The sequence below is a fragment of the Trachinotus anak genome, unplaced genomic scaffold (assembly GCF_046630095.1).
Source record: "Trachinotus anak isolate AG129_WGS33_773 ecotype Australia unplaced genomic scaffold, CSIRO_AGI_Tana_v1 ptg000009l, whole genome shotgun sequence".
NCBI classification, from domain to species: Eukaryota; Metazoa; Chordata; class Actinopteri; order Carangiformes; family Carangidae; genus Trachinotus; species Trachinotus anak.
In genome coordinates this window covers 3,250,813-3,275,628 of record NW_027273860.1, presented here as the reverse complement: position 1 = coordinate 3,275,628, position 24,816 = coordinate 3,250,813, and the positions used below count along the sequence as shown (strand labels likewise).

The 24,816-nt window shown below is 41.9% G+C and overlaps 1 protein-coding gene across 3 annotated transcripts in view; it reads right to left on the bottom strand.

The window, feature by feature from the left end:
- Window positions 1-855: 855 nt before the first annotated feature.
- drosha (drosha ribonuclease III) overlaps window positions 856-24,816 on the bottom strand; it is an 85,181-nt gene continuing 61,220 nt past the window's right edge. For all 3 annotated transcript variants that reach the window (XM_071484627.1, XM_071484628.1, XM_071484626.1), the window contains exons 26-32: window positions 19,924-20,029; window positions 18,365-18,506; window positions 15,589-15,671; window positions 13,936-14,039; window positions 10,450-10,542; window positions 9,435-9,481; window positions 856-1,575 (exon numbers count right to left, since the gene is read on the bottom strand). In XM_071484627.1, coding sequence (XP_071340728.1) covers window positions 1,445-1,575; window positions 9,435-9,481; window positions 10,450-10,542; window positions 13,936-14,039; window positions 15,589-15,671; window positions 18,365-18,506; window positions 19,924-20,029 — 706 coding nt within the window. In that variant the 3' untranslated portion in view covers window positions 856-1,444. The remainder of the gene's footprint in view (window positions 1,576-9,434; window positions 9,482-10,449; window positions 10,543-13,935; window positions 14,040-15,588; window positions 15,672-18,364; window positions 18,507-19,923; window positions 20,030-24,816) is intronic.

Sequence of the window (24,816 nt, the reverse complement as noted above, 5' to 3'; positions counted from 1 at the left end):
GTTTGTTTTTTTTTCTTTAAAGTTGAGGTAACTAGATGGTGACGCTGATGTTTTCTTTCTCCAGATACAATAGATCTGTGGTTGTTGATATGTAGACACGGTCGGCCCCGGGGCTCACCTCTACTCCGGTATATTATGTTGGTGACAATGTGATTGAGCAGTTGAGTTTTGTCAATGTAGAAACAATTTGAGAGGTTGTGGTAGTGTAAGGGGCCCTACATCATTGGCCATTCATCAATCTGCTTTGTAAAATGTGATATTTTGTACTGAATATTTATATGACACAATTAAATATCTTTAAAATCAGCCTCTCTCTTTTCTTTGTGAGGTAATAACATTGGATGGGTAATAATTTGACAGGTTTATGTAATTGTGTGGTAGCTCTAATGCACTTCCTCTCCCTTGTTTCTCTAGTTATGGAGGGAAATTTTACTTATCTAAAGGATGTGATAGCAGCCACAGGCTGGCAGGCAAGTAATTTACCATCATCACAGGTATGTATATGTTATCTACAATAACTCACAGTATAAAAGACTCAACTCTACATGTCAGATAGTTATTAAAATTATGGCCGTTGTTAAATAGCTGGATCCAGAGGCTACTGAGCTGAGGAAATTGTTAATTAGACAATCTATAATTAAGATCTGTTTGACAGCCAATCAGATTTGGAGAAAGGTAAAAAAAAAGAGAGAGTGGCTGGGGGGGGGGGGGGGGGTGGTGTCACATTTTGATTATTAAAGGATGAGTGGCAGATATGAGACATGGTGACATTGTAGTGATTGAATATAACTGACTCAACCTTCTTCTGGATTAGGCATCTAAGAGGAGCATAGAGAGGTTTACAAAGAAATCAGATTTTTGACAGATCAGAACAGAATGAGGAACTTTATTTACAATATTAGCCTTGATGTTTATTTAACATTTAATATTCCATTTTAAAAACATCTTCTCTTTCTTTTTTTTGGCATGTGTTGCACAACAATGAGAGCTCCTGCTGTCGGTTTTGGAGTTAAAAGTTAGTCATCAGCTCAATATTTAAAGTTTAGCCGACAAACATGAACAGAAGACAGTGTAAGGCCACCTCTGACAGCGCTACAAGACTCAACAGCATGAAACATCTTTCTTCATTTCTAATTCTGGTTGCCTTCTATCCCACTTTAACTTTGAAAATAGTGGACAAAAAATTATTTCACCATAAATCGTTGAGTTTAGAGTCTTATCACCCCAACGAATCCTCACCTGTGTCCCATGAGGTTCATGTAGAACTGGGGGAACAGTCAGTCTCACTCATCCCTACTAAACTACACACCTCCATGATCAACTTGTGGCACCTCCATTTTGCCAACTCTTGCCTGGACGGTTCCCACATTTGCAGACAGGGCTCCTTATTGCAGTGCAGACACGGGTCCTGATTGGCTCCATCCCATCCCAAAAAAAGGTGCTGTCACTTCCTACATTCCTCCACCTCGTCAGTCTCCTTCTCCTGCCGCTCCCGCTCTCGTCTCATCTCCTTCAGCTCCTGTCTGTATTTCCGCTCGATGAAGCGCTTCTGATGAGCCATCTGTGGGAAGTTATCTGGTACAGGGAGAGGCAGAGCGGGAAACAGAGGTTGACCAAGGAGAACAGATAAAGAGAGAGACACAGAGGCAGGGGTGTGAAGAGACAAGGTCGGCTTCCAACTGGGCGAGGACAGCAATTTAGGGCTCAAATTGCACTGACTATAGTTTTCATACTAAGTGTCATGCTGTCACTTTGGTCAAATGAGAGAAAATGTTGCAGGCAGCATTTCGATGAAATTGCCCTCGTGCTGTTATTTCATTAATAATGATGAAGTAACAAGAAATTAGACAGGCCTTGTTTGGTTTCAGCACAGTGACTCTGAGATCTGATAACGTGAACATTTCTAAATGAGATCTGTAATAAGATGTTGTACTGTGACAGCGGAAAAACACAACAGAAACAGATACAGGCTGATTGGATGCTAACATATAGGGAGTAGACAAAATAACAAAAGAGCTTGTTCTTGATGCAGTGGGAGCACAGATGATCTTTAAATTAGTTGAATTTTCTCGTGTTGTCTCATTGCCAGACCTCTTTTATAGCTGACAAACACTGCTACTTGGCTTTCAAACAGGAAACTGGAAAAACATAAATGTAGCACTGACTGCATCAGCCGTTCATTTCCAAATTGAAGTTTTGAGACCACACTTGCTTTTTCACTCACTGCCAACTTTGCTGCAGCAACACAATCCAAATTTTGGCAAATATGAATTGAGCCGGGGTGGCAACCACAGCCACTTAATCTGATAGGCTGGGGCTCCAGTCAATCAAAGAAACTTCTTACAATTCATTTGAAAATCTCAAATAAGTTTTCATCTGGTAAGGTCTAAAAAAAGTCATTAGCAATTTCATAATGGAACCCTATGAGGATTTCTCTTCTGCTAGCATCTGGTGGTCACTGGTGGTACTGCAGGCCCTGTCACGCCCACACTGTGACCCTGTCCTGTGAAAAATGTCAAACTTTCATAAAAGAAAAACAGTTGTGGCTATGTAAATTCATATGGGTTAAATCTACAACTGTAACTAATAATTATTTCAATAAAAATTATTGTCTCGATTAATTGTTTGGTCTTAACCAGTTCCCAAAAGCTGTAACTTATTTTGTCTGAGTCGAAAACCAAGAGGTATCAAGTTTACAATCATAGACGACGCAAAAATTTACACCTGAGAAACTAAAAAAGTTTTATTTCAAAAAATGATTTGATTATCCAAATCTTTGCTGCTTACTTCTGTAAATCAATGAATCCACTTAAGTGCTGCTACCGACAATAATTTAAATTATTACTTTTAATTATTACTTTTTTAAAATTATTTTTTGATTGATCTATTAATCATTCATCCAGTGCAGTATGAACAATAGTGAGATGACATATTCAAATTTATTTTATTTTTTTTCAATCAATAGTCCAAAACCCCAAGATATTGAAATTACAATAAGTAGCAAATCATTTCCCTTTTAGAAGCTGATCAACTAATCAACTAATAGTTTCAGCTCTAGTTAAAACCCATGAATGTGCAACTCATAGGGGAGCCTGAAATTCTGGCTTTAGTTTTCAGCCATGACAGTGGGAGGTCTTGTCATTTTGATATTTATAGCTTAGGTAATTTTCCATTAAGTGTTTACTTTACTGGGTCCACCCACTGCACACTTCAGTTTAAAACAGCATGCGTGACAGCTGCCCAGCGGTTCGTGTCAACGCGCAGAGACACACATTTGACTGTGCAGTTTTTCTGGTCACTGACCATTATCATGCAAACTCCAACAAATGAGTCTTTCAGACAGTCCCTTTTCCTACACACGTTTTAAAGTCAGCCTCTGATGGAGGATGTGAAGGAAGCACAATGATCTGCACCTGAATAAAAATTCTATTTTATAATAGTTCTCATTCAGGCCTCTCTGTTAGAGGTTTATTATTTGGAAGCGTCTGAAAAGTTACTTATTTTTATTATATTATTTTGGCTCTGTACTTCAGCATGGTGAGTTTGACAGTGGAGGGATTGTAGCCCTTTTTATACACAGACACTGGACAAATTAACATGACAAATATTGAATATTTTATTGTAAATGTCTGCTGAAAACCCACAGACATCAGCAGACACTTGTATCTTCCCTGGTAACGTAGACTTGTGAGAGAATCTGACAAACATCCTACAACTAATGGGTCATAAAAACACTCCTTGGTTTGTTTGGCTGTACATTTGAGACAACTTTCCTGCTGCACTGTCATAACTTGTCGACAACTGTTTTCCCAGTGTGGGTGTAAACACTCTCAAACACCCTCAAAGCTGAGTCAGCGCTTTAACCTCACACAGCGTTTCATTTCAAATCCAATGTGCTGCAGTACAGAGCCAAAACAACAGAAGATGTGTCACTGTCTAAATACTTAGGGCCTGAACTGTATCATGGGAAGATAGTGTATATTGTCTTCCGATAAATGGGAAAATTTAATTATGGCTATTGTCCAGACAGTGGACTCACAGCTGATAATATGGTGCCTTAGGGTTTCAGCCAACTATTCAACTATCTAGAGAAGATATTGTGTTTTCTGGAAACTGCCGCTGTCCCACTGCTGCAGAGCCATATCCATGGTTGGAGAAACACACTGCAGGAGCAGAAGTAAAGATGGTTCTCCCATGTTGGAGCGACACATTATCCATCTGGATCGTGTTTAACCTCTCTGGTGCTGATAAGCACTTAGTTAGCAAACCAGTCGCTTGAAAACAGATCACTCCGTTTATTTGAAGAATCCCTCAGCTAATGTGTAATAAAGAGCACAGTCTGAAACATTTATTTGTTTTTCCTGTGTTAAATGTGGAACTTAAACCATTACTTAACTGACTGACAGAATTAATTTATCATTTTAAAAAGTTAAAAATTACATCAATTCTCTATTTCCAGCTCCTGAAGTGTGAACATTTCACTTTTGATTATTTTAATTCAATTTCTTTGGGTTTAGGCTGTTGGTCAGACAAAATACACATTTTTAAAGATATGACCATGAGCTCTAAGGAGACATTTTATAAAGTCATCAGTATTTGGCCTCAGTCTGGGCCTGATGGTGCGTTCTATTTGAACTGACAATTCGGAATTTGCGAGTTCCCAGTCTGGAACTTCAAAGCTGTAGTCTAAAGTTTCCCTGCCTTGGATAACAGACAGCAGAGGTGTCATAAAGAGGGACAGACGTAGGGCAGGGCAGAAGTGGAAAGCCTCTAAATCAACAGTGCACCTCGACATTTTCAAAGAAAGAAACGAGAAGTTTTAATATAGAGGTTAAAAATGCCAAAATGTTCGTCCTTAATTTTATCTTGTCTTGCAAAACTCGTAAACTGTGTTTTTAAAGGTGCAATGTAAATAAAGCTTATTATTATTATTATTATTATTATTATTATTGATAATATATGGTTTAATAGCACTTCTATCTCATTTGTGTCTTGTTAAAACAGTCATACACAGAACTGTCCTGCTTCTACCAGTGGACATGCTGCTACAGTGTTTCTCTATACAAAATACTGCGTAATGTGTTGCTATAAACTGGTATTTCAAACAATAACAATAACAAAGAGCAAGCAACAACAGCTGATTTGTACTGGAACGGGTATGACAATCCCATTCATTCCCAGCTCCGACTTCTGACATAAATAAAAGCAGCATCAGAATGACACTTCATTCAGCTGATTGTCACAAGGAACTGGCCATGAACATCTAAAGGCCATGCAGTGCTTTGGTCATCTGTAACCAGCTCTAGTGATCAGAATTCAAGAAGCTCCTAACGAAAATGAAACACTGACAGAAACTGCACAACACGTAACATATGTGTCTGACTTGTGAATAGAGTAGGAGGATGTCCTCTCTCTCTTGCAACACTCTAATTTGTCATTATGGCAACAGAGAGGAAAAATGCAAGATAACAGCAATATCCTATTAAAAAGAAGACGGATCAAATAAAAAAAATAAAAAATCCTGTAGAAAAAATAGGCTGAGAAAAAAAATTCATCATTCTGAGGGAAATTTGAGACATACACACATACATGGACACACACAGAAACACACAATCAATTTCAATATGCTTTCAGTGAGTAAGCAACACTTGGTGAGCCTCAGAGAGAAAACTACATATTGCAGTTAAAATATGGAAATCACCAGCATTTTTCCCTAGGAGATGACTTGAGAATAACCCACTCGAGAGGGGAGAAAAAAAAAAAAAAGCTTTGGCCATTTACATTGTTTAACATGCGGCACAAGAGCAGGCCTCAAAGTATGGGGTTGCTAAAGAATACACAAGGCTTTTATTTCAGTTTGTGTTGGGCATCACAAAGACATATTGAGAATTCTCTGCCGCCCCTGCGTTCTGGAGAAAAGCACCTTTGAGGAATGGCGCACTCTGCATACTAATTACCTTTGTTTAAGGTGTTAACGCACTTAGCTCAGCACAGGTCTTTTGTTTATCGACAATGCAGTAATTCCTCTCAAGGACGAGATTGCAGTCTTGAAATTCAGGGTGTAGCTGCTTTTGCAGCGGCGCTGGTAGTTTGGGTCTCTGCAACAACGCTGCCTGTTGTGCCCACTGACGGAGTCTGTGATGAGGGATCAGCTCCCCCTTTTAAGGGCATGAGAACATACAGTGTCCTTTCACTTAGTCATTCACTATTCAGCCCAAGCTGGGGCTATGAGACGACTCCACAATACACTGCAGCGGCTGAGTCTGTCACCTAGAGCTCACGTGCACCACATCAGTCAACAAGCCAATAGAGCGCCTGTGTAGCAGTGCTGATGAGGGGATTTCCCTGCCATGCCAAAGGGCAAAGAAAGGACTCAAACCCGTGAATAAAGAGCCTGCATACTGTACTTTACTTTGCCTCTAACCATCCAATGCCTTTATCCTGAGATTAAGGGGTTTAGAAAAAGCCGAGGAAAGAATGTAGTTCCCTTCCAGCTACCAGCCCGATCGAGCTTCCTTCTCTTATTCAACAGATATTGCATTGTTTGAGAAACAAGCAGCTGCGAGGAAGCTGAAAAAAAATAGGAAGGGGAGGGAGTCTTAGAGAGAGACTGGGGACTTTAAACAGAGACAGTACTATCTGCAAGGATGAATGATAAATGGTTAAGCCGTTTCCATGTATATTTGATGTCGCCTTAGACCTAACGGCGCGTGGTGCATGGAGCCTCAGTGCCTGAGAAACTCTGCACCGCCAACTCCTTCCTTCCGTCGATTCTGTTCCCCTACCTGGCTGCTCTCTGCTCGATTTGTTTGCACTCATGTTTCTCCCAGTCTGGGCCTTGGTTAACATTTAATTCTGCCTTGACAGATACAGGCAGGAGACTGTCAAAACGTGGGCCATCAAATAATGAAATGAGAATCAGCTGAGCCACCAGCGGATCGGCTACAGACAGCACACACACCAAATATTGGGCCCCGGTCTCTTTAATGAGCTCTGAGCTGTCTGACTGAACACAGCCATGTCTCTCACCTCTCTGACACCGCTGGAGCCGTGGATCCTGTCAGCCAGGAAAAGCTCTACAGCAGGAACAAAAACTTCAGTCCTGCTCAAAGTGCTCGTGATACCCGAAGAGGCCTTAAATAAAACATGGAAATGAATCCTGACACGTTGCAGGAAGGTGTTTTCGATCCGAGAGTAACACAAGGTAGGGCTGTTGTACAAGAGGAGTAATGGTGTAGCCAATGCTGCAGTGAGGGCCAACAAGACAATCAATGACGAATTACATGACACCAGGGCTAATGTCCTTGATCAGTCTTGCTATGCGAACAAATGAAGCGAGGCCCTTGACAATCACATGAGAGACAATGCGGCTCCAATAGGAGCTAATGCACTAGGCGGTTCTGCAAGCAGATGAGCTCAAGTCTCATTATATAAGCTCATGGTCAGGAGACACACACATCCTTCAAAGGCGTGTTTGAACCACGCTGACTGACCTTGCATATTTATCTCAACAAGAAGATGTTCCAAATAGTGGAATAACAGAATATGAATGCTACAGCATGACTTCCCATACCAAAGTGATTAATTTAGTCTCGACTACTGAATTCTGAAAATTAAATTGGCTGGCAACACTTCATGAAAAAAATACGACCTCTAAATAATGAGCACAAACTCTAAATGATGGATAGTGGAGCAGATCTGATCAACTACAACCAACAACTCATTGGTTGTTATTTTTCAGCCTGGTGCAACCACAACTAATGATTATTCTCAGTATTGATCAGTCTGTTTTGATAAGATTATTATCTATATCTATGATAATTCCCAGAAACTAAGTTGAGGTCTATAAACTGCATGTTTCTGTCTAATCGACAGTCCAAAACATAAAGATGTTCAATTTTCAATTATATAAAAAAGCAAATACATTGTGTTTTGTCTTTTTGACTTTCCTGTCAATCAACTAATCAACATTTTGTCCTCATTTTCTTACAAGGCTAATGTGGTTATTTTTAATCTTTTAAGCTGATTTTTTCAGTCAATTAATTTATTGGAATAATTTAATAACTCACCTCAGCACAGAGTTGGACGTTTTGAATTAAGTGACAACAAAGTCAAACAAAGCCCTTAAACTGGAAGTATTTTGCACCAAAGGGAGAAAGACTTGGAGAGATGATTTTAAATTAACTGACCTTTTAAAAGGCATTGCTAATCTAGTCACATGAAACCACAATTTATGAGGGGGGAAATGTTCATTTACTAGCAATGAGCATCTATCAATCATGGTGACAGAGGTGTACACTGGGGAGAGGAAATGGGAGGAATTAAGGGAGGGAGGAAGACACATGAGAGAGAGTGTGTGCACTGAACTACGCCCTCTGATAAGGAGTGAGGGAGGTGAGGGAGAGGGGGAGCCAGAAGCAGCCAGAGAGGGAGACTAAGATCAACAGTTTTAAATAGTAACACCCTAACACTAATGTTTCATAAAACGCTTAAGCTTGGGTGCACAAACAGTATCAATCACAAGTGGCTCGAGGCCTCATTTATGAGCCAAATGAAATCAAAGTTTGACCTTCCTGCCCTCTGCAAGTTCTCCAGGTCTGTTCCAACAAAGCCATTTGTGTTCACCTCCAGCTAATTAGTTGAGTAATGAACAAACTGTACATTTGATTAATGTGGTGGTCACAAGGATAGCAACAGATTCTGGTGCAAGAATTATTCTGCAGCACAAACCAAACTCTTAATGTACGCAATGCAATGCATGATATTATGCATCCACATACATATGCATCGAGTATAAGAGGCGAATGGGAAATGATGGAAATGGCTCGTGGATGTGTTTCTGAGAGCCCTGTAATTGTATTTTTACTTGGCAGTGAAGGAGACATTGTAAATGCCTAAAAATCACTATCTATTTTCCTTAAGTGGTGGTTGATGACAAGATGAAAAACAGCCAAGGAGTGAAGCGGCACATGGGGGACGCATCAGCCGCACTCCTTCAAACCTGAAGAGGAGCCCTGAGCACAAGAGAGTCTCTCAGAGTGCGAAGCTTCGCTCTCATGGTTTACAAAAGGGCTTGAAAACACAACAAAAAAAAATACTAACTTTGTACGGCCCTCGACAGAAACTTCTTGTGGTCCCTCAGGATGATCGACATGGTAGAGAATGCTTAGCTTCCCCCGTTCTTGTTTTATTGGTTCTCCATCTCTGGCTAGGCCCCATGCCTGTACTCTGGGCTAGCACTTCAAACAGCCTAATGTCCTATATGCTGCAGCCAACCGGCTGGTCAGGCCACAGCTCTTCGCCAGCCATCTTGCATACTGTACAGCCAAGGCTAATATTCAACACTGAAGCAAAGCGTGTGAAAGGCTTAAAGTGTGAAAATGTGTATATGTGTGTGTGTGCAGAGGAGGGGTGCGTGTTGCCAAATAACTCACATTTTTCGAGTGCATCCATCGCAGCTCCCATTTCCGCCTGTTGGATGCTAGATTAGAAATATTTTTAAAAAGGAGACAGAGGGAGAGAGAAAGCAGAGAAAAGGTCTTTAGCATATTCAAAATGTCCCTTTTCTGAAATTCTGTCAAAAAAAAACGGTCCAATATTGAGAGGATTATGAAAAGTGCTTTTTATTTGTTTTGAAAGAGCTCTTTTGCTTAACAATCCCAGGTAACACAGTGCACACGTTTCAAAAAGGTAAGCCTATTGGCGGCTCTGTGCTGGGCACTGTTTATGCCTCCAATTCACAGTCCCTCCGTATACATTATGTGCTGTGTGATCATAGCCCACAGTGGAGGTGGCTGGGAGCTTAAGTCATGTAAATACAAAAACAGTAAGCTGTCAAAGATCCTATGGAAGGGACAAACTTATCGCCAGCTTAGAGCAAGAAAGAGCGCTTTCAAGTAGGGGGCCGTGGAGGGGATTTCCACATGTGGAGGGAGGGAGGGGGGCAAAAGATGTTTGATGGATTTAGGTTTCATTTTTCGCAGGCTCAGCTGCAGCTTTATCGTCAACCCCTCCAACCCTGAAAAGGCCTTCGTGCAGAGATTCACTTTCTTTACTTTACAAAAGCGTGAAATGTGTGAGCACACACAAAGGTGCAGTTTAACACAAAAACACACACAGGCGCAGACACACATTCTTCACAACCTAATGTGAACACAATATCCCAGGTAGACCTCAGCACAGCCCTAGATGCAGTGTCGCCTCATCACAGACTCTTCTCCTACACAAAGTGATATTTCCATAACACAATTTATGTCAAATCAATAATGAATCGATTCATTTTCATTCTGCATAATGTCTCTCCAGATAGAATAGGCCAACAAGAGCTTAATTGCTATAATAAACACCATCAATAAAACACAGCCATTATTCTCGAGCCCATTAGCGGTGCATTGAGAGGGAGAGCGCCTTGTCCTGTTGCGTCTGATTATATTCTACTGTCTTACTCACCTTGGGCCTTTGCCACAGCCGATACGCTCCCCTTTGAAATATACAGCAACGGTGTAGGTGCGGGCGTGTGAGGGCCCCACCGTCTGCAAGGTCCTGGAAAATTCAAACACAGAAATACAGGGTGAGAGGGAGGAGGGTAGAGTTGAAAAATAACAAAAAATACCCAGGAGAAAGGTGCAAGGACACTCAGGGACACTGTCATTCAGAGAGATAACATTAGAAAGGAATGTAAAAAAAAAAAAAAAAAAAAAGGTTTCAATTGGAACAAATATAATTCATCTCAAGCAGTGGTTTGAGAGAGGGGGAATAGCACTTTGATTCACTAGTGTACTTTGAGAGCGCAGAAGCAATCTGAGGGACATATAAACAACTTTTAAAGCCTCCCCAACTCCCCACACCCATCATCTTCAGATTTCAAGATCCGTGTGTGGTTAAAGAAAAAATATGACATGTTGAGAGAGGAATTGAAATTAAAGAATGACAATAGTCTTTGAGAGACCCACAAGCTTTTGGTGCGCTTGAAGGGTAAACAATGAAAAAGATAAAAGCGGGACTGTGAGATCTAAGAGAAGGATGATAAGAGAATATCACTCAACTAATTTACAGATGTTTAAAAGTCATAAAAAAAACAAATCAAGCTGTCAATCTTGTTGCACTTCTGCAGGGACATATGTACAAGACGGCAGACAAAACTTGGGAGATGTTTGAAATGTTAACATTAGCATAAACATCTCAGACCCAAGCTGTGAGTCACCTAAATTATTCACAGACAATTTACTTATTTCAGGAGAGCAATTCATTTTTAATGCAATGTGGTCACTTATGACACTTTATCAATAATTCAACCTCCTTTCTCACTTACAAATGAAGAAGCACATAGCATGTGTGGAGCAAATAAGACTCCTGTGCGCGACGCTCCAGCCAAGTCTCAACATGCAGTGTGTGTGTGTGTGTGTATGTGTGTGTGTGTCACTTGGAATTATCATGCCGCTAAAATAACGAGACACAATGAAAAGGAAATCTGTGAGGCTGTTGGGAAGTTGTCAACTTCAAGGCTGCACACAGATGGAAGTGTGCAAAGAAGAGGAGAGCGCGCCATAGAGGGTCTGTGGGGGCTTCAGCTCATGCTAAAAGCAGCTACTTACTGACTCAGGCCATTCTGTGCACAATGTTAAAGTGTGCATGCGTCTGCTCCCTGGTGTGTCCTGCCCAGACCAGATGTACGGTTAAGTGATGGTGCTGGGGTTGAGGTGTGGATCTGTCATCAGCTAGACACATTCACAAGGGAACCTTTAGCAGGGGGCTCAGTGCATTAACTCCTTTCCTTCCCCCCTTTCTGTGTCCTTTCCTGCCCTCCATCGGTCATTTAGTCGCTTTCTGTCTGACTCACACTCTTGTCTCACCCTGTCTTTTTTTTTTTTTTTCCTGGTCTTTACACTTGTAAACAAATGAGATGGACCCTAAAGACAGCCTGACAGATTTGTTTATGATTCTGGGGTCAGGTCAGCTCATGAGGAGGTTAAGGAAGTCCTTGAGATTATCAGCTGCTGCTGTGTATTATCAGTGAACAGGGGCAAAGGAAGTAGTGATTACACACACAGGGGTGTGGCAAAAGCCTCAAATTCAACTGTGGCAAGCTTATAGCAAGCCTGGGTCTTTTCTTATTGTGTGCTGAAATGTTGAAATTCAAGTCACCCCGGAGCTCTATTTGTTTCTTGTTCACATTCTGGTGGGCAATTGAGTTGGAAGGAAGTGTTGATTGTAGTGTCAGAGTTGTGCTGTGTCAAAAATCACCATCCGTCAGGCTGATAGACAGAATAATAAACAGAGCAGAGCTGAAAAGACATTCAAATGAATACGAGGAGGAGGAGGAGGGGAGAGAGAGAGGGAGAGAAAGAGGGAACTGATTAAATGCTGGATTGTCCACTGCACATAAAACTGCTCCATCCCTGTCCGCCCTTGCACATTGAGCCGCTGCCCTTTTTTTTCTATCAGAGAAAACAGTGTTTGTCAGTTTCCATGGTGACAAACACACTTCATAGCAGCTCTCAAAAGCGTGCTGTCAAATGACACTTGCTCCTTGACCTTTTGTCAAACAGGAGGTCTCCTTGGGCATGTTTATTTACCACAACAACAGAGACCTTTACACAGTTATTCACAATGTTCAGGGATCAATAACAAGAAGGAAAGTCCTATAAATAATGTTTGTGCCATTTCATTTCGCGGCATGTGTACTGTGGTCCATGTGATGCCTGAATGATCCCATCTCAGCTCTGGACTTAGGGTCACGCTCAACAGTGGGCATGTGCACTTTTCTCTCCCTGTATGTTGGGATACTAATCTCAGGTTCAGGTAAATAAATGTAATAAATAGAATTCAATACGATCAATCGTACTTAGCGTTGGACTTTAGGCTGATATGTATATATAGATAGATAAAATACATCCACATTTGCAGTCAGCTGTAACACCAGCTGTTTACAGGGCATGAAAACTAGAGAAGTGAAAACAGCTAAAAATAATTAGTATTAGATAAACTTGAAATAGCTTCAAGTGAGTGATAAACAGTTAAAATAGCTTAAAGCAGTGTTAATGGACAACATTTATATAGTGCTCTTCTAATCTTAATGCCCACTCAAAGCACTTTAGACTCCAGGTCACATTCACCCATTCACACACACATTCATACAGAACTTGTTCTATACATAATGCCCTCTCTCTCTCTCTCTCTCTCTCTCTCTCTCTCTCTCTCTCTCTCTCTCTCTCTCTCTCTCACTCACTCACTCACTCACTCACTCACTCACTCACTCACTCACTCACTCACACACACACACACCGATGGTGCATCATCGGGGTAATTTAGGGTTCAAGATAGTGCTCAAGGACACTTCTAAATGTGGACTAGATGAGCCAGGGATCGAACCACCGACCTTCTGATTCGTGGATGACCCACTCCACCTCCAGAGCCACAAATAAATGGTTAAAATAGAAGAGTTTTAAGTAGTGAATAAATTGTTTAAATAGCTAAAAGTGGCGCTTTTTAAATTGTTTAAATTGTTAAAAATTGCTGAATAAACAGCTGACATAGATGAAGCTGAAGGGAACCACTGTAACAGATCATTGTGGGGAATGTTGCAGGACTGATTTACGGTTATATTGGATTTTTATATTATTCTTAAACTGATGTACTTTGACTTGTCAGGCATGAAAATATAAAATGACCTCAATAGAGGATATTAACCATCATGTCTATGTCTAATTATATATTAGAGCTTCTACATCCTGATTAACAACAAGTATATGTTTTCTTAAAAAGGAGTGAGTGAGTGAGTGGCAAAATAAAAATAAAATACCAAGCTAAATTTAGGGAAAAGAAAAAGTCAGTCTTGGCGGATGAAATGACTGTTTTACTTTCAAAAATTCAGCACCTGCGTCAGCTCCAAACAGCTAGCCTCAGTGTGCCTGTCGGTGCTTTCTGGAGTCTTACTTGTACAGCGGGATATCAGGCTCCTTGCCCTCTGTTCTCAGGGTCAAACAGCACTGCTGCAGCTGAGACTTGGGGTCATTCCAGTCCTGGTTCAGAATGAACTCCTGCAACACACACACCAAACAGCACACATGCAATCAAACTTCTTCTTTCTCAAACTTTGTTCAGAGAATCAGAGACATGAGAAATAAAAATCAGCCGCAGTTACAAACTCTCTCTCCCTCGGTCGCTCATGCTTTTATTTCATTCTTGCCATGACCCTCTCCACTCCACCCCCCCATCCTTTTGCACTCACTTATTTGCTCTCTCTCTGACTGGCTCTCCATCTGTTTCTTCACGTTGAGTACAAATCACAGGCTACTTAAGACAAAAGCCAATCCCCGGCCAGAAATAAAGAGCGTCTGGGAGTCTCCCAGGTGTGCAGGCCTGATACATTTCTCTTATCCAAGGGGGACTTCTAAAAGCCCTTCCATTAACAGGGAAGCAGCCTTGTCATAAAAAGGCAGACTTTGAATCCAGAACTGTCTGCTCCTATTAATTTTCTACAAAGATTGCTTCTGCTTCTGTTGCTCGAGCTCTCCTACTCTCTTGCTTAACTGCCTCCCAACCCCTCCATCTCTGCTGTTCTTGCTTCCGCGCTTTACTTTCCTTTTTCTCCTTCCCACTTTTCCCTCTCTCTGGGGGGCATATACACTCCTTTTGCCTAAAGCAGAGAAATTTGGCTGTTTTGAAAAGAGCGCAGCCCAGCTCTGGTACAAGCCATTTCAAGTGCACAGATGCACTGACACTCACGCAAACCCCTCTATATGTGTAATCACACAGTGCAGCAAAAAATGTGAACGTAAGGAGAGCAGCGTTTATGTCCCTGATTTTCCCTCTCTATTTCCATCCAAATTGGATGAAGCAGCACAGTGCTGTGGTTTCCAGAAGGCTATGTAAGGAGACATGCTGGCTGTTTCACAACTTTTCTCTTGGAAGTGGAAATGAGGTGCTCTCTTGCAGCGACCATGACGCAAAGCTCAGCTCCTCCAGAGCTGGGGATTCTCCCTGGAGAGGCACACAAGACAGCAATTAGCATGGCATATCAGACCACTGCAGCGGCTTCTCAAGGAGTGGTCCACACTATGTGCATACTCGTACACGAACACGTGTGCACACTTGTGCGCATGCCCATTCAGACATGAGAGTGCATGTAATAGTTTTACCACAGCAGCTGCATTAATGGGAAAAGAGCAGCTTTAAGGTTCTACTATCTAAATTTGGACAATTCAGAGGTGCTTGAGGTTAGAATCCCTGTCCTTCCACAGAAGCTTCATCTATCCAACTCCTGGAACACTCCAGAAGTGGACGCCATCAACAGCACTTCTTGGATCAATGGAGTAACACTGACGACTAACATCAACAACCCAATAAATGCGTCCCTCCACCGTTGCAATTCCCGTTAAAGATGACTAAAATAGCAATTCAAGCTGCAATTGTGAGAGGCATTCAAGAGCCGAGCACCACTTCAGGCCTTGCGTCGATGCCGGCGCCATTAGGGCCCAGCCATTAGCCTACTCTTCATCGTCTCCCTGCTTCTTTCTCTCTGAGATGTCCGGCTCAGCGGCTCATTGATCAGTTGCGGGTGGTGAATAGCTATTGATAGGGACTCACCTTCAGGCGGGGGAAAAAGCAGACATTCATGAAGGTGTGCACATACTCCAGATCTTTGTCAATGTAGAGCGCGGCAATGAAAGCTGCAGAGAGAAAAAGAAAGAGGGCATTTAGAAAAAAAATAAAGTGTTAAAAAATGGTTGTTGATGTGAGGCCTCTTTTTCTGCTCTGCTTAACAGTTGGCTCCTTTCCTGCTGAAGCAAATAAAACATTAACAAAGACCAGAGGAAAAGCTCAGCTGTGGCCCTCCACAGCAAGTGATGTGATGTTAATGTAAACAATTGGAAAGGATGGCTCTGTAGTTGCCTGCCTCTTTCCATCAAACAGGAAATTGGTATAGCAAGGGCCATGCAGAGTTCACAGAAACATCTATATAATATATAAAATAAAACTCTGCCGAGCTGACTTGAGAGTAACTGGCAGTCTCACTGAACTGAAAAAAGATGGGAAATGTAAGCGCTAGGTGCTGGGTGTCATCTTCATCTCGTGGCTTTCCCTTTGTTTTCCTCTTCCATTAGCTGCCACTGCATTCACTCATCTCCGTGACTAAGACAGCGGGACATGAGGGAGGAATAATAGGTAATATTTCAGGGGGGCAGCGAGGGCCTGCTGTAGCTGCAGGGCACGACTGTTCATATGCGGAAGAGCTGCGCTCATTTCCAGCACTGACCCTCGTGCCCTTCCTGTGTCACTGTCTCTGCTCCGGCCTGAACTTCGAAGGATAATTTGGAAGGCAAATGATATGAAGCTCTGTGTGTGTGTCTTTGTGTGTGTGTGTGTGTGTGTGTGTGTATATGTGTGTGTTTGTGAATGTGTGTGTTATTCAGGCACTGAGGTCTGCTGACCTGAAGCACATTAATGTTTTTTTCTTTATTTGTCTTTCCCATTCTTTTCAACTCTTTTTCTGTCAATCTAGAATCCAGTCAATTCCTCATTCCCTTCATATTACAGCGCCCTCTTTTGGCCTAATGTGGTCTGCGATGGGTTTCATCTGATGCACGAGCTCAGCACCAGTGAGGCCTATACGCCCCTGCTTTCTCCACTCGGCCTCCATCTGTGTGTTCTTCTGTTCGTGTGGAGGAGTCACCACATTCTCTGTTAATATTCATTTGGACTTGGACATTCCCTAAACCTTTGCTAAACTTTCCCTTAGACTTCTTTGAAATCAGGGAAATGTGTTGTAAAGTTTAAAGACACAGAAACATCATTTTGTCTCTCTATCAAATTATTTGATGAGCATTAAAGAAAGAACTTAACATCTATCTTACATTTGTTGGTTCGGGGATTTGAGAACATTAAGCTGTCATTTTGGAACAGTAGGCTATGTGATAAAATGTGAACAAGAAAACTATTTCTCAGTTGTTATTATAGCCCAACCAATAGTGGATTTTATTGAGGCTGATACTGATATAAATACATGAGAGCATAAAGTCTGTGTTTATGAAAACTGTGACTAAGGGCCGATATATCATTAGGTGATTTTTTTGGAACTGTCAAATATCAGTATTGATATTAGACCACAGTAAGTACAGAGATTGACATTTTGCACTTGAAATATAAACTCATAAGTGGTAGAAATACTGTATGAAGATGCTGTTTCTAAATGACCTCAAACATGTTTGACATATTCATTTTCCGTAATTTCTTACACAATTTCTTAATTTATCTGTGTAGTTCTAGTAGACAAGCCAATGGCTGTTCCCTTGTTATGGTGGATAGTGGTGAGTACATTCCACAGTTTTCCTGTCACTCCAGACTTCATACCAGGATGAGAGTGACTTTGTATAGAATTAAAGGTCAGCTGGCATCAGTCTGAGAAAAAGCTGTGGATTCTTTTTCTACATGACAGGAGATATTTTCACCTGGACAAAACCAGCAGAACTCAGTAGTTCCACAGAATAATCCCTGACAGGCCTCCCACCCACAAACACTGACACGTGTGCTGTTCACTCTGATTGGGCCACTGTAAACTTGAGTCCTCAGCAGCTGCAGCACATTATATTTTCTTTAATTACACAATACATGTATTAATACGATGCTATTGTAACTTATTTAAAGGAAAAGGCAGATGAATTTCTACCTTTTATTCTATCAAATAGGAAGCTGCTTCAGTTCAGCTACGACCACATACAGCGTGAAACATGTATGTCAGAAAGGAATCAAATAAAATGCTGGTCTGACTCTCACGGCGCAAAAAAGCTTCCACTCTTGATGAACATAGACTGGATGTGTTTTCAGTTGGAATTTTTTATGATGCTTTAATTATGAGACACTGTGCCTTCCAAGACAACTGCCCACTCCTATTTGCATAATATCCTGCAAGCAACAAGGTCTTTGGGTCTACCTAATTCAGGCTGGGAAAAAAACAACAACAGGAGAGGGCAGATAATTTTCTCTAAAGCTGCCATCCATCCACTTATTCTACTAAGTGTATTTTCAATGTCTTATTCTGGTTTAAAAAAAAAAACTCCCCAAAGAAAACACCACGAATAGATTATCAGTTGTGGGATACTGTGGCAGTTGTAGCTGGTGGCATTAAAAAAAATTAAAACAAAATAAAAGAAAAATCATCACTGACTCCTCCAGTCACACTAAGTGCATTGGGAGCATCAGCAGAGAAGTGACTGTTTGACATCAAGCACAAAGAGAACAAAGAAATCAATACCGGTACTTCATGGAATCTTAAACTGCACATTTTGGAGAAACAGACCAAAAAGAAAGGGTTGAGCAGTGGTCTATAATGATCTATGGATGAATCAAAGAACTGTGAACATACATTCTAACAAGTCGGCCAGAGTCTTGGTCCGCAGTGCAACTGGCCGCTTGGTTTTGTCGTTGGTGATGGCGAACTCCTGCATGCCCAGCTCCTCTGCCACTTTGGCCTGTGTGCGGTTGTTCACCAGCGAACTGCGGAGCAGCTGTGGACAAAACACTCAGAGCATCACTTTCTCGTGTCCACCTGTCAGGAACATGCTCAAGGTATCAACGTATGTCAACACACAGACTTTACACAGGAAATCTACAGAAGTGCACACAAAAAAATAAACCATCAAAATAAACCACCAAATGGAATAATTCATCAAAGACAGAAATGGTAATGCAGAGTAAATGTTTCAGGGAGACTGCACGTTGCTCTGTTAAATATTACATTGAGACTTGAGCGGATGACAACATGTTAGAATGGGTGAGGTACATTTACGTCTCTAAAAGGGAAAACACAAACATGTTAAATATAGCTACAAGATGCAGAAAAAGAGAAAATGGAATGAAATATGACTGTCTGACTGTCTTGCTGTGATGTGCCCTCCTTAACAGTACACACGCAATCACAATCACTCACACTCACACTCACACACACACACACACACACACACACACACACACACACACACACACACACACACACACACACACACACACACACACACACACACACACAAGTTGAATGAGCACTTTTTCCCCCAATTTGAAATCCATTTCAGATGTACCCCATCTTGACTCTTGGGCATAAGCATTGCTGAAGCTTTCAGTCTCTCAGCGAAAGCTCGCTGGAAGCTTTTATATAACTAACATCATAGCCTCCATCTATAAGGAATATCTACGAAGAAGCTTCTGTCTGCAGAGGTTCTTTTTCAGTTTTATACCAGTTCAATCCCTCCAGCCTGGAGTCGTCAGCCTTCTACAGAGAAACGCTGATGCTCGAATGAAAAGAGGGAGATGTAATGCTGTTCGACGCTGTCAGAAAATGGACCTGCATGTTCAAAGTGTGATCATTTGCTTTGTACCTGTGTTCCAAGCTGTGCAAGCTGGTATACACACACACACACACAAAGCAACTTTATTTTTCAGACACTTGACAGCTTCAGTAAAAATGTGCCAACAAAGATGTGTTATTGAAAACCGCTGTACAATTTTGTCTCATGACAATGCCCATCACAAGCAGCACTGTAAACGTACAGGCGCAGTGTGAGGTGAGGAGTGGAAGAGAGTTATTTTGTGGAAACAAGCAAAAGAGGAAGGGTGGGGTGTGTGTGTGTGTGTGTGTGTGTGGGGGGGGGGGCGGTCTGGCTGGCACTTTGAGATTCAAAGATTGATAAGAGGGAAGGAAACACACAAAAAAGCAAAAACTCAGCTGTAACTTTCATTTCATGTAAACTTGTGGTGAACTGTGGTTTCAGGAAACTTCAGGCAGCAGAAGCACCAACACAGAATAAAGACAAAACACAGGTGCACAGACACAGATGTAGATGTAAAAAGTCTGAGCCTGTGGGCAGGAGGAGAAAAGCCTGTGAGGAGTGTGTGTGATGACATATGGTTTAAGTGATTTGATCTTACTGTTAAATGTCCTTCATGGTGGTCAGGGAAGTGGATGAAAAGGTACTCTGTGGCCACCAGCTGCATGATCGAGTCTCCCAGAAACTCCATCCTCTGGTTGTGGCCTCTGGATAAGAGACAGAAAAGATGGATGGATAAAGTGGTAAAAGGATGAGTAAGAAAAAAAAAACACAAGGTCACAAAAGGGTAAGGGGGAAATGAAATGGTATGGGTGAGATGGGAGGGCAGGGAGAAATGGGGTAAATAAGAAGGGACAGGGAGGGTTTCACATGAGGTTATTTAGCCTCACATCAGTGAGGCATGAAAGGCATCATGCTCTCTCGACAGCTATACCAGGCTTTTAGTCTGTTAGCAGAAACGGTGAAGTTGGCTGATGTACATTTCATGGGTGGCCTCTGGGAACAGCCGCACTGACAGGCTGTGTGACAACTCGAAGGCTGCCTGAAGTAGCAGCCCTTCTGAAGAAAACGCTGGGCTTTGATTGCAATTCAAATATAAATGGAAAAATACATGCTTTAAAAACCTCTGGTACACCTGCAGGAGTGCCTGTCAAAATCCTAAGCCCGTGAAAGCGGCGAGCGTTGCAGAACAACTTTCAACCTTCTAACAATTCCTAGAAAATGCTAATGGCATCTCTGTGATACTGTACATCAGCTTTCTGCCTTTCTCACCATCACTGAAAGGCAGGGAGCACGCTGTAACTCTCTGCACAGTGTTAAACAGGGCTGCAAGAGGGGGGGGCGCTACTGCTGCTGCTGTAATGGTCATTAATTAAACAGAATTATAGATTAGCATTGCAGATGTGGGCTGGTGCTGTGCCAGGCAGGCAGGAAGTGCTGAGTGGGGGGGGGGGGGGGGGGCATAAGTGAGCGCGATGCACGCAGGTAGGTATATGCAGCATCAGAGCACATATCAATCGAAGGCTTTGAGCTCCTCGCAGGGGAGGAAAGTCTGAAGATGAGACAGAAAGATGCAGAGGTAGAAGACAAGGAGGAGGCTGACATCAAAGAGAGAGAAAGGTCAAAGTTTATTGTCCGATTCCTGGCGCCTCTACCTTTTATGAGCTGCAGCGGCTCTGAGCCAGAGAGATCTGAGTTAAAGACTCGGTGAAACCACAGTTTTAGCATCTTGAGCAGGACTTATTTTGGTCATCACTTAATCTCGTGATTATATTTTAAAACACTGAAAAAAAGCCCACTGTAATTTTCAAATTGATTGCCTGACCAACAGTTAAAACCACAAATGTTCCCAATGCATGATGACACAAAACTGAAAAAAAAAACCCCAGTACATTCTCACCTTTAATAAGAACCAGAAACTGTTCCTGACAAAGAGGAATTTGAAGAAAATCTTTAGCAACTGATTGATCATCAAAAGTATTCTCAACTATTTTCTTTCAATCAACTAATCAACTTATCAATTCAACATTTGGGATCTGAATCGTTGCCTTTCCACTATCAGAGGACTGATGGTTCTAGCATCACTTCTCCCAGCCATGCTGTTACATAAGAAAGCAGAAGAGGAGGGAGAAATCACTTGAACCACAGTGAAAGCACTTTTGGAAATGTGTGAAAACCTTTTGCCGACTGACAACGATCCATGTATTGATTATTGTTTCTATTAATTGTGTGGTTTATGAAATGTCTGGTAGTGCAAAATGCCTGTCGCTTCCCAGCTCAAGGTGACGTCTTCAAATCGCTTGGTTTGCCCTATTCAGCTCCCAAAGATATTTAATCTACAATGTCAAACAAAAACTATCAGCTACTCCTCACATTTGAAAGCACAGCAGCAAATATTGGCATTTTTGTTAAATAAATGAGCAATAATCAATGTTGTTCATTCATATTCTGTCAATTGAGCAACTACCGATAATGCAGGGACACAGGATGAGACAGAACTCTAAAAAACTACTTTCTCTTTTACCCCTGAACTATTAAGACCCAGGACTGAGCTTCATTAGGAGGGAGGGGGGCACACTCCTGCATAAGACATAATCATAGAGCTTCTTAATGAAAAGGCTCTACCACAACACATGAGAGCGTGAAGAGCTGAGGTGACGCTGAGAGAGCTCTCCCCCCATCAGCACAGTTCAACATGTGAGTTAACGGGCCTGCTGCGGATTTTCTCTCAATCGACCATATATGTCGTCTACGAGCCGGGAGAGAGGAGCTCATGCGGTGTAGTAACAGATTGAGGAGGTGAAGTGTGATAATTTCACGTCCAATAGGGAGGCCGAGCGGGAAAGGGAACAGTGGAGTGACAGTGAGAGACGAAGGGAAAAAATAGAAGAGATTGAGGGGAAAAGAAGAGATAGAGCGGGTCAAAGAGGAATGCGTTGCTGTGTGAAGCAGCACAGAGACATCCCTTATTCACTTCAACAGCAGAGGCACAATGCTCCAGTAAGGTGGGGGAAATTGAAGTAAAGTGTGGAGCCGAGGTCTTTATTCGCCTTTGACTTTGATCTAAAATACCTTTAACAGCCCCACTGAAGAGGCAGCGACAGGCTGCCCACTCCAAAGGAGGGGAGCACTCCATTCTGTCAGGCCATTCCTCCTCCCGGGTCTTAGGGAAATTATGCTCTTGTTTCATATGTGCATGCTTGTGTAAGGTTCAAATGTGTAAACTGCGGCTACTTCGGATGAAGTGTTACTGGGGAGGCAAGTGAACCAGTGACTTTGGACTCAAACATTCAGTGCAAATTTGGGGAAAGGCAATAGGAAAAAAGCCATTATATAAAATACATTTTACTACATCAGAAAATCTATATAAATTCAAAATGGTACTTCACTATAATGGAATCTCAGGGTCTGTTCTTGAAAAAATGCACTGAACAGAAAATTCAGTGAAGAGGAAAAGTACTGCCTTGGATTTAAAGTTTTAATGTGAATGATATAAAATATTTATAGACAAGCTATTTAATCAAGTAATTTCAAAAGTCTCACTTTTCTACAAACAGCAAATTAGGTGCAATCTCATCATCATTAAGCATTATTTTCCATCTGAAATGGACTGCTAAACGACTCATGGAAATAAACCGCAATCATGTTTGAAACTGAAGCAGCATCAAGTCCTGTGTGTTAGTTATTGCACTTCCTTTACCACATATTAGTTTCAGAAATAAATCATGCTTTTAAAAACTGCAAGACTTAGAAAGTTTATTTCCATAACTTTTCTTTTGTGCAACTTAAATCTATCCAATAAAATTTAATTGCATGTGAAAATGTTTCAAATAGCTGCTGTGAAAGCTGCACAGTGAGACGTACTTTGATTTAGGAAACAATACCGAAAATGAAGAGAGATGGAGCCTTTTTCACTAACGGTGAAATTCTTGCAACACCCAGCTTTTCCGCTGCGAGAGGAGATAGGAAGCCCAGCACCTGGGGGCCACAGCTCTGCATTTCTGCTGTCTGATGGAAGCCTCTGGTCTCCGCCGCCTCTCGACAGGGTCAACTCCCATCCTGTCTTCTTCTAGGTCAGTTTGTCCTCTACTTCTGCAAAAAGTGATAGGCCGAAGGCCAACGTGGGTCCTGTCTCCTCATCTGCTGCCTACCTTATTGTCTGACCTTACTTTCTGTTATCTGACCTCGTTCCTCTCTCCACCATGACAGCGTGACCTACTTTGGTATAACCTTTGGTCCTCATGGGCAGCCATTGCTCAGTTCCAGCTTTCAAGTCAGTCGGCTCTATTTAGGTCAACCTGCCTTTGGCCACTAATGAGCTAATGAACATAAATCACCCTGAAAATATAGAAATTCATTCATTTTTTGCTCCAGGAAAAGTAACAATACAATTCAGTGAAATAAAAATATACATTAGGCTCCTGGATTTTATGCCACTGGGTAAGAAAATATCATTGGCATCAACCTTGAGCTGAAAAATTCTTCAAAGTAAAGCTCAGTGGGAGACAAACCTCTAGACCTCTAATCGACTTCACTGACCACGAGTGAGGAGAGGTTTGACATTTAAGTGATGGATTAGAAAGTACACAGCTGTGTACTGTATATGTGAACATGTGCACAGCATCATACAGACAACCACAGACACATACTCACACACCCGAGCAATGTCCTTGTGGCAAAACTAAGCAAGCAATTACAGAGTGCAGCCTGCCAATAAGATATCAGAGGTGTGCTGCCAAGGCTAATTTGCTGTAGCTGTCAAACTCACTATTGTGTTGTGTTGTAAAGCTCAGAAGTGAGTTCAGCTTCCATTGCAAATAACCCTCTCATACTCTGAATCAGAAATCCCTTAAATTGGAGTGAACGGTCTCATTAGTGGAAATATTTTCATATGAAAATGGCAGTCGCTTCAAACTCGCATTATTCCATTTATCAATGACCGAGCAAGGTTACGCTGCACCTACACAACGATGACACGTTTGTTATAAACAGACCAAGCCGTTCTCTCCCAGATCAATTCCAAGTCATCTCTGTAGAAGTTTGTAACTTTGCAGGCTATCGAACAAATGTCACAGCAGAGGTTGAGAGGATAAAACATTTCCAGCATCAGAGCTAAATCGCTGCAGCCTCACTGTGATGCACTGCAATTAACTGAGAAGAAACAGAAACCTCTCCAAAGAGAACATACTGAGACACTCTACGTAGAGCATATGCAGTCTAAATGAAATCTGGATTGAATAAGTGAGAATCCCAGAAGTCACAGGGTGGAGTGAAGCATGACAATGAGAGGGGAGGAAATATCTGTCAAAGAAGAGATGTGGCTCTAGTGGAAGAAAAAAGAGAAATGTAAACCTCCTGCCCTGGACAACCCAGTGAATCAAAACCCCATTTCCCATGGGGCAGTGGGGTTATGGCCTCACAGGTACAGGCAGACTACAGATATGGGGACTTCAGAGTCCCTTGGGCCCCTCTCTCTCTCTCTTGGGTGCTTTAA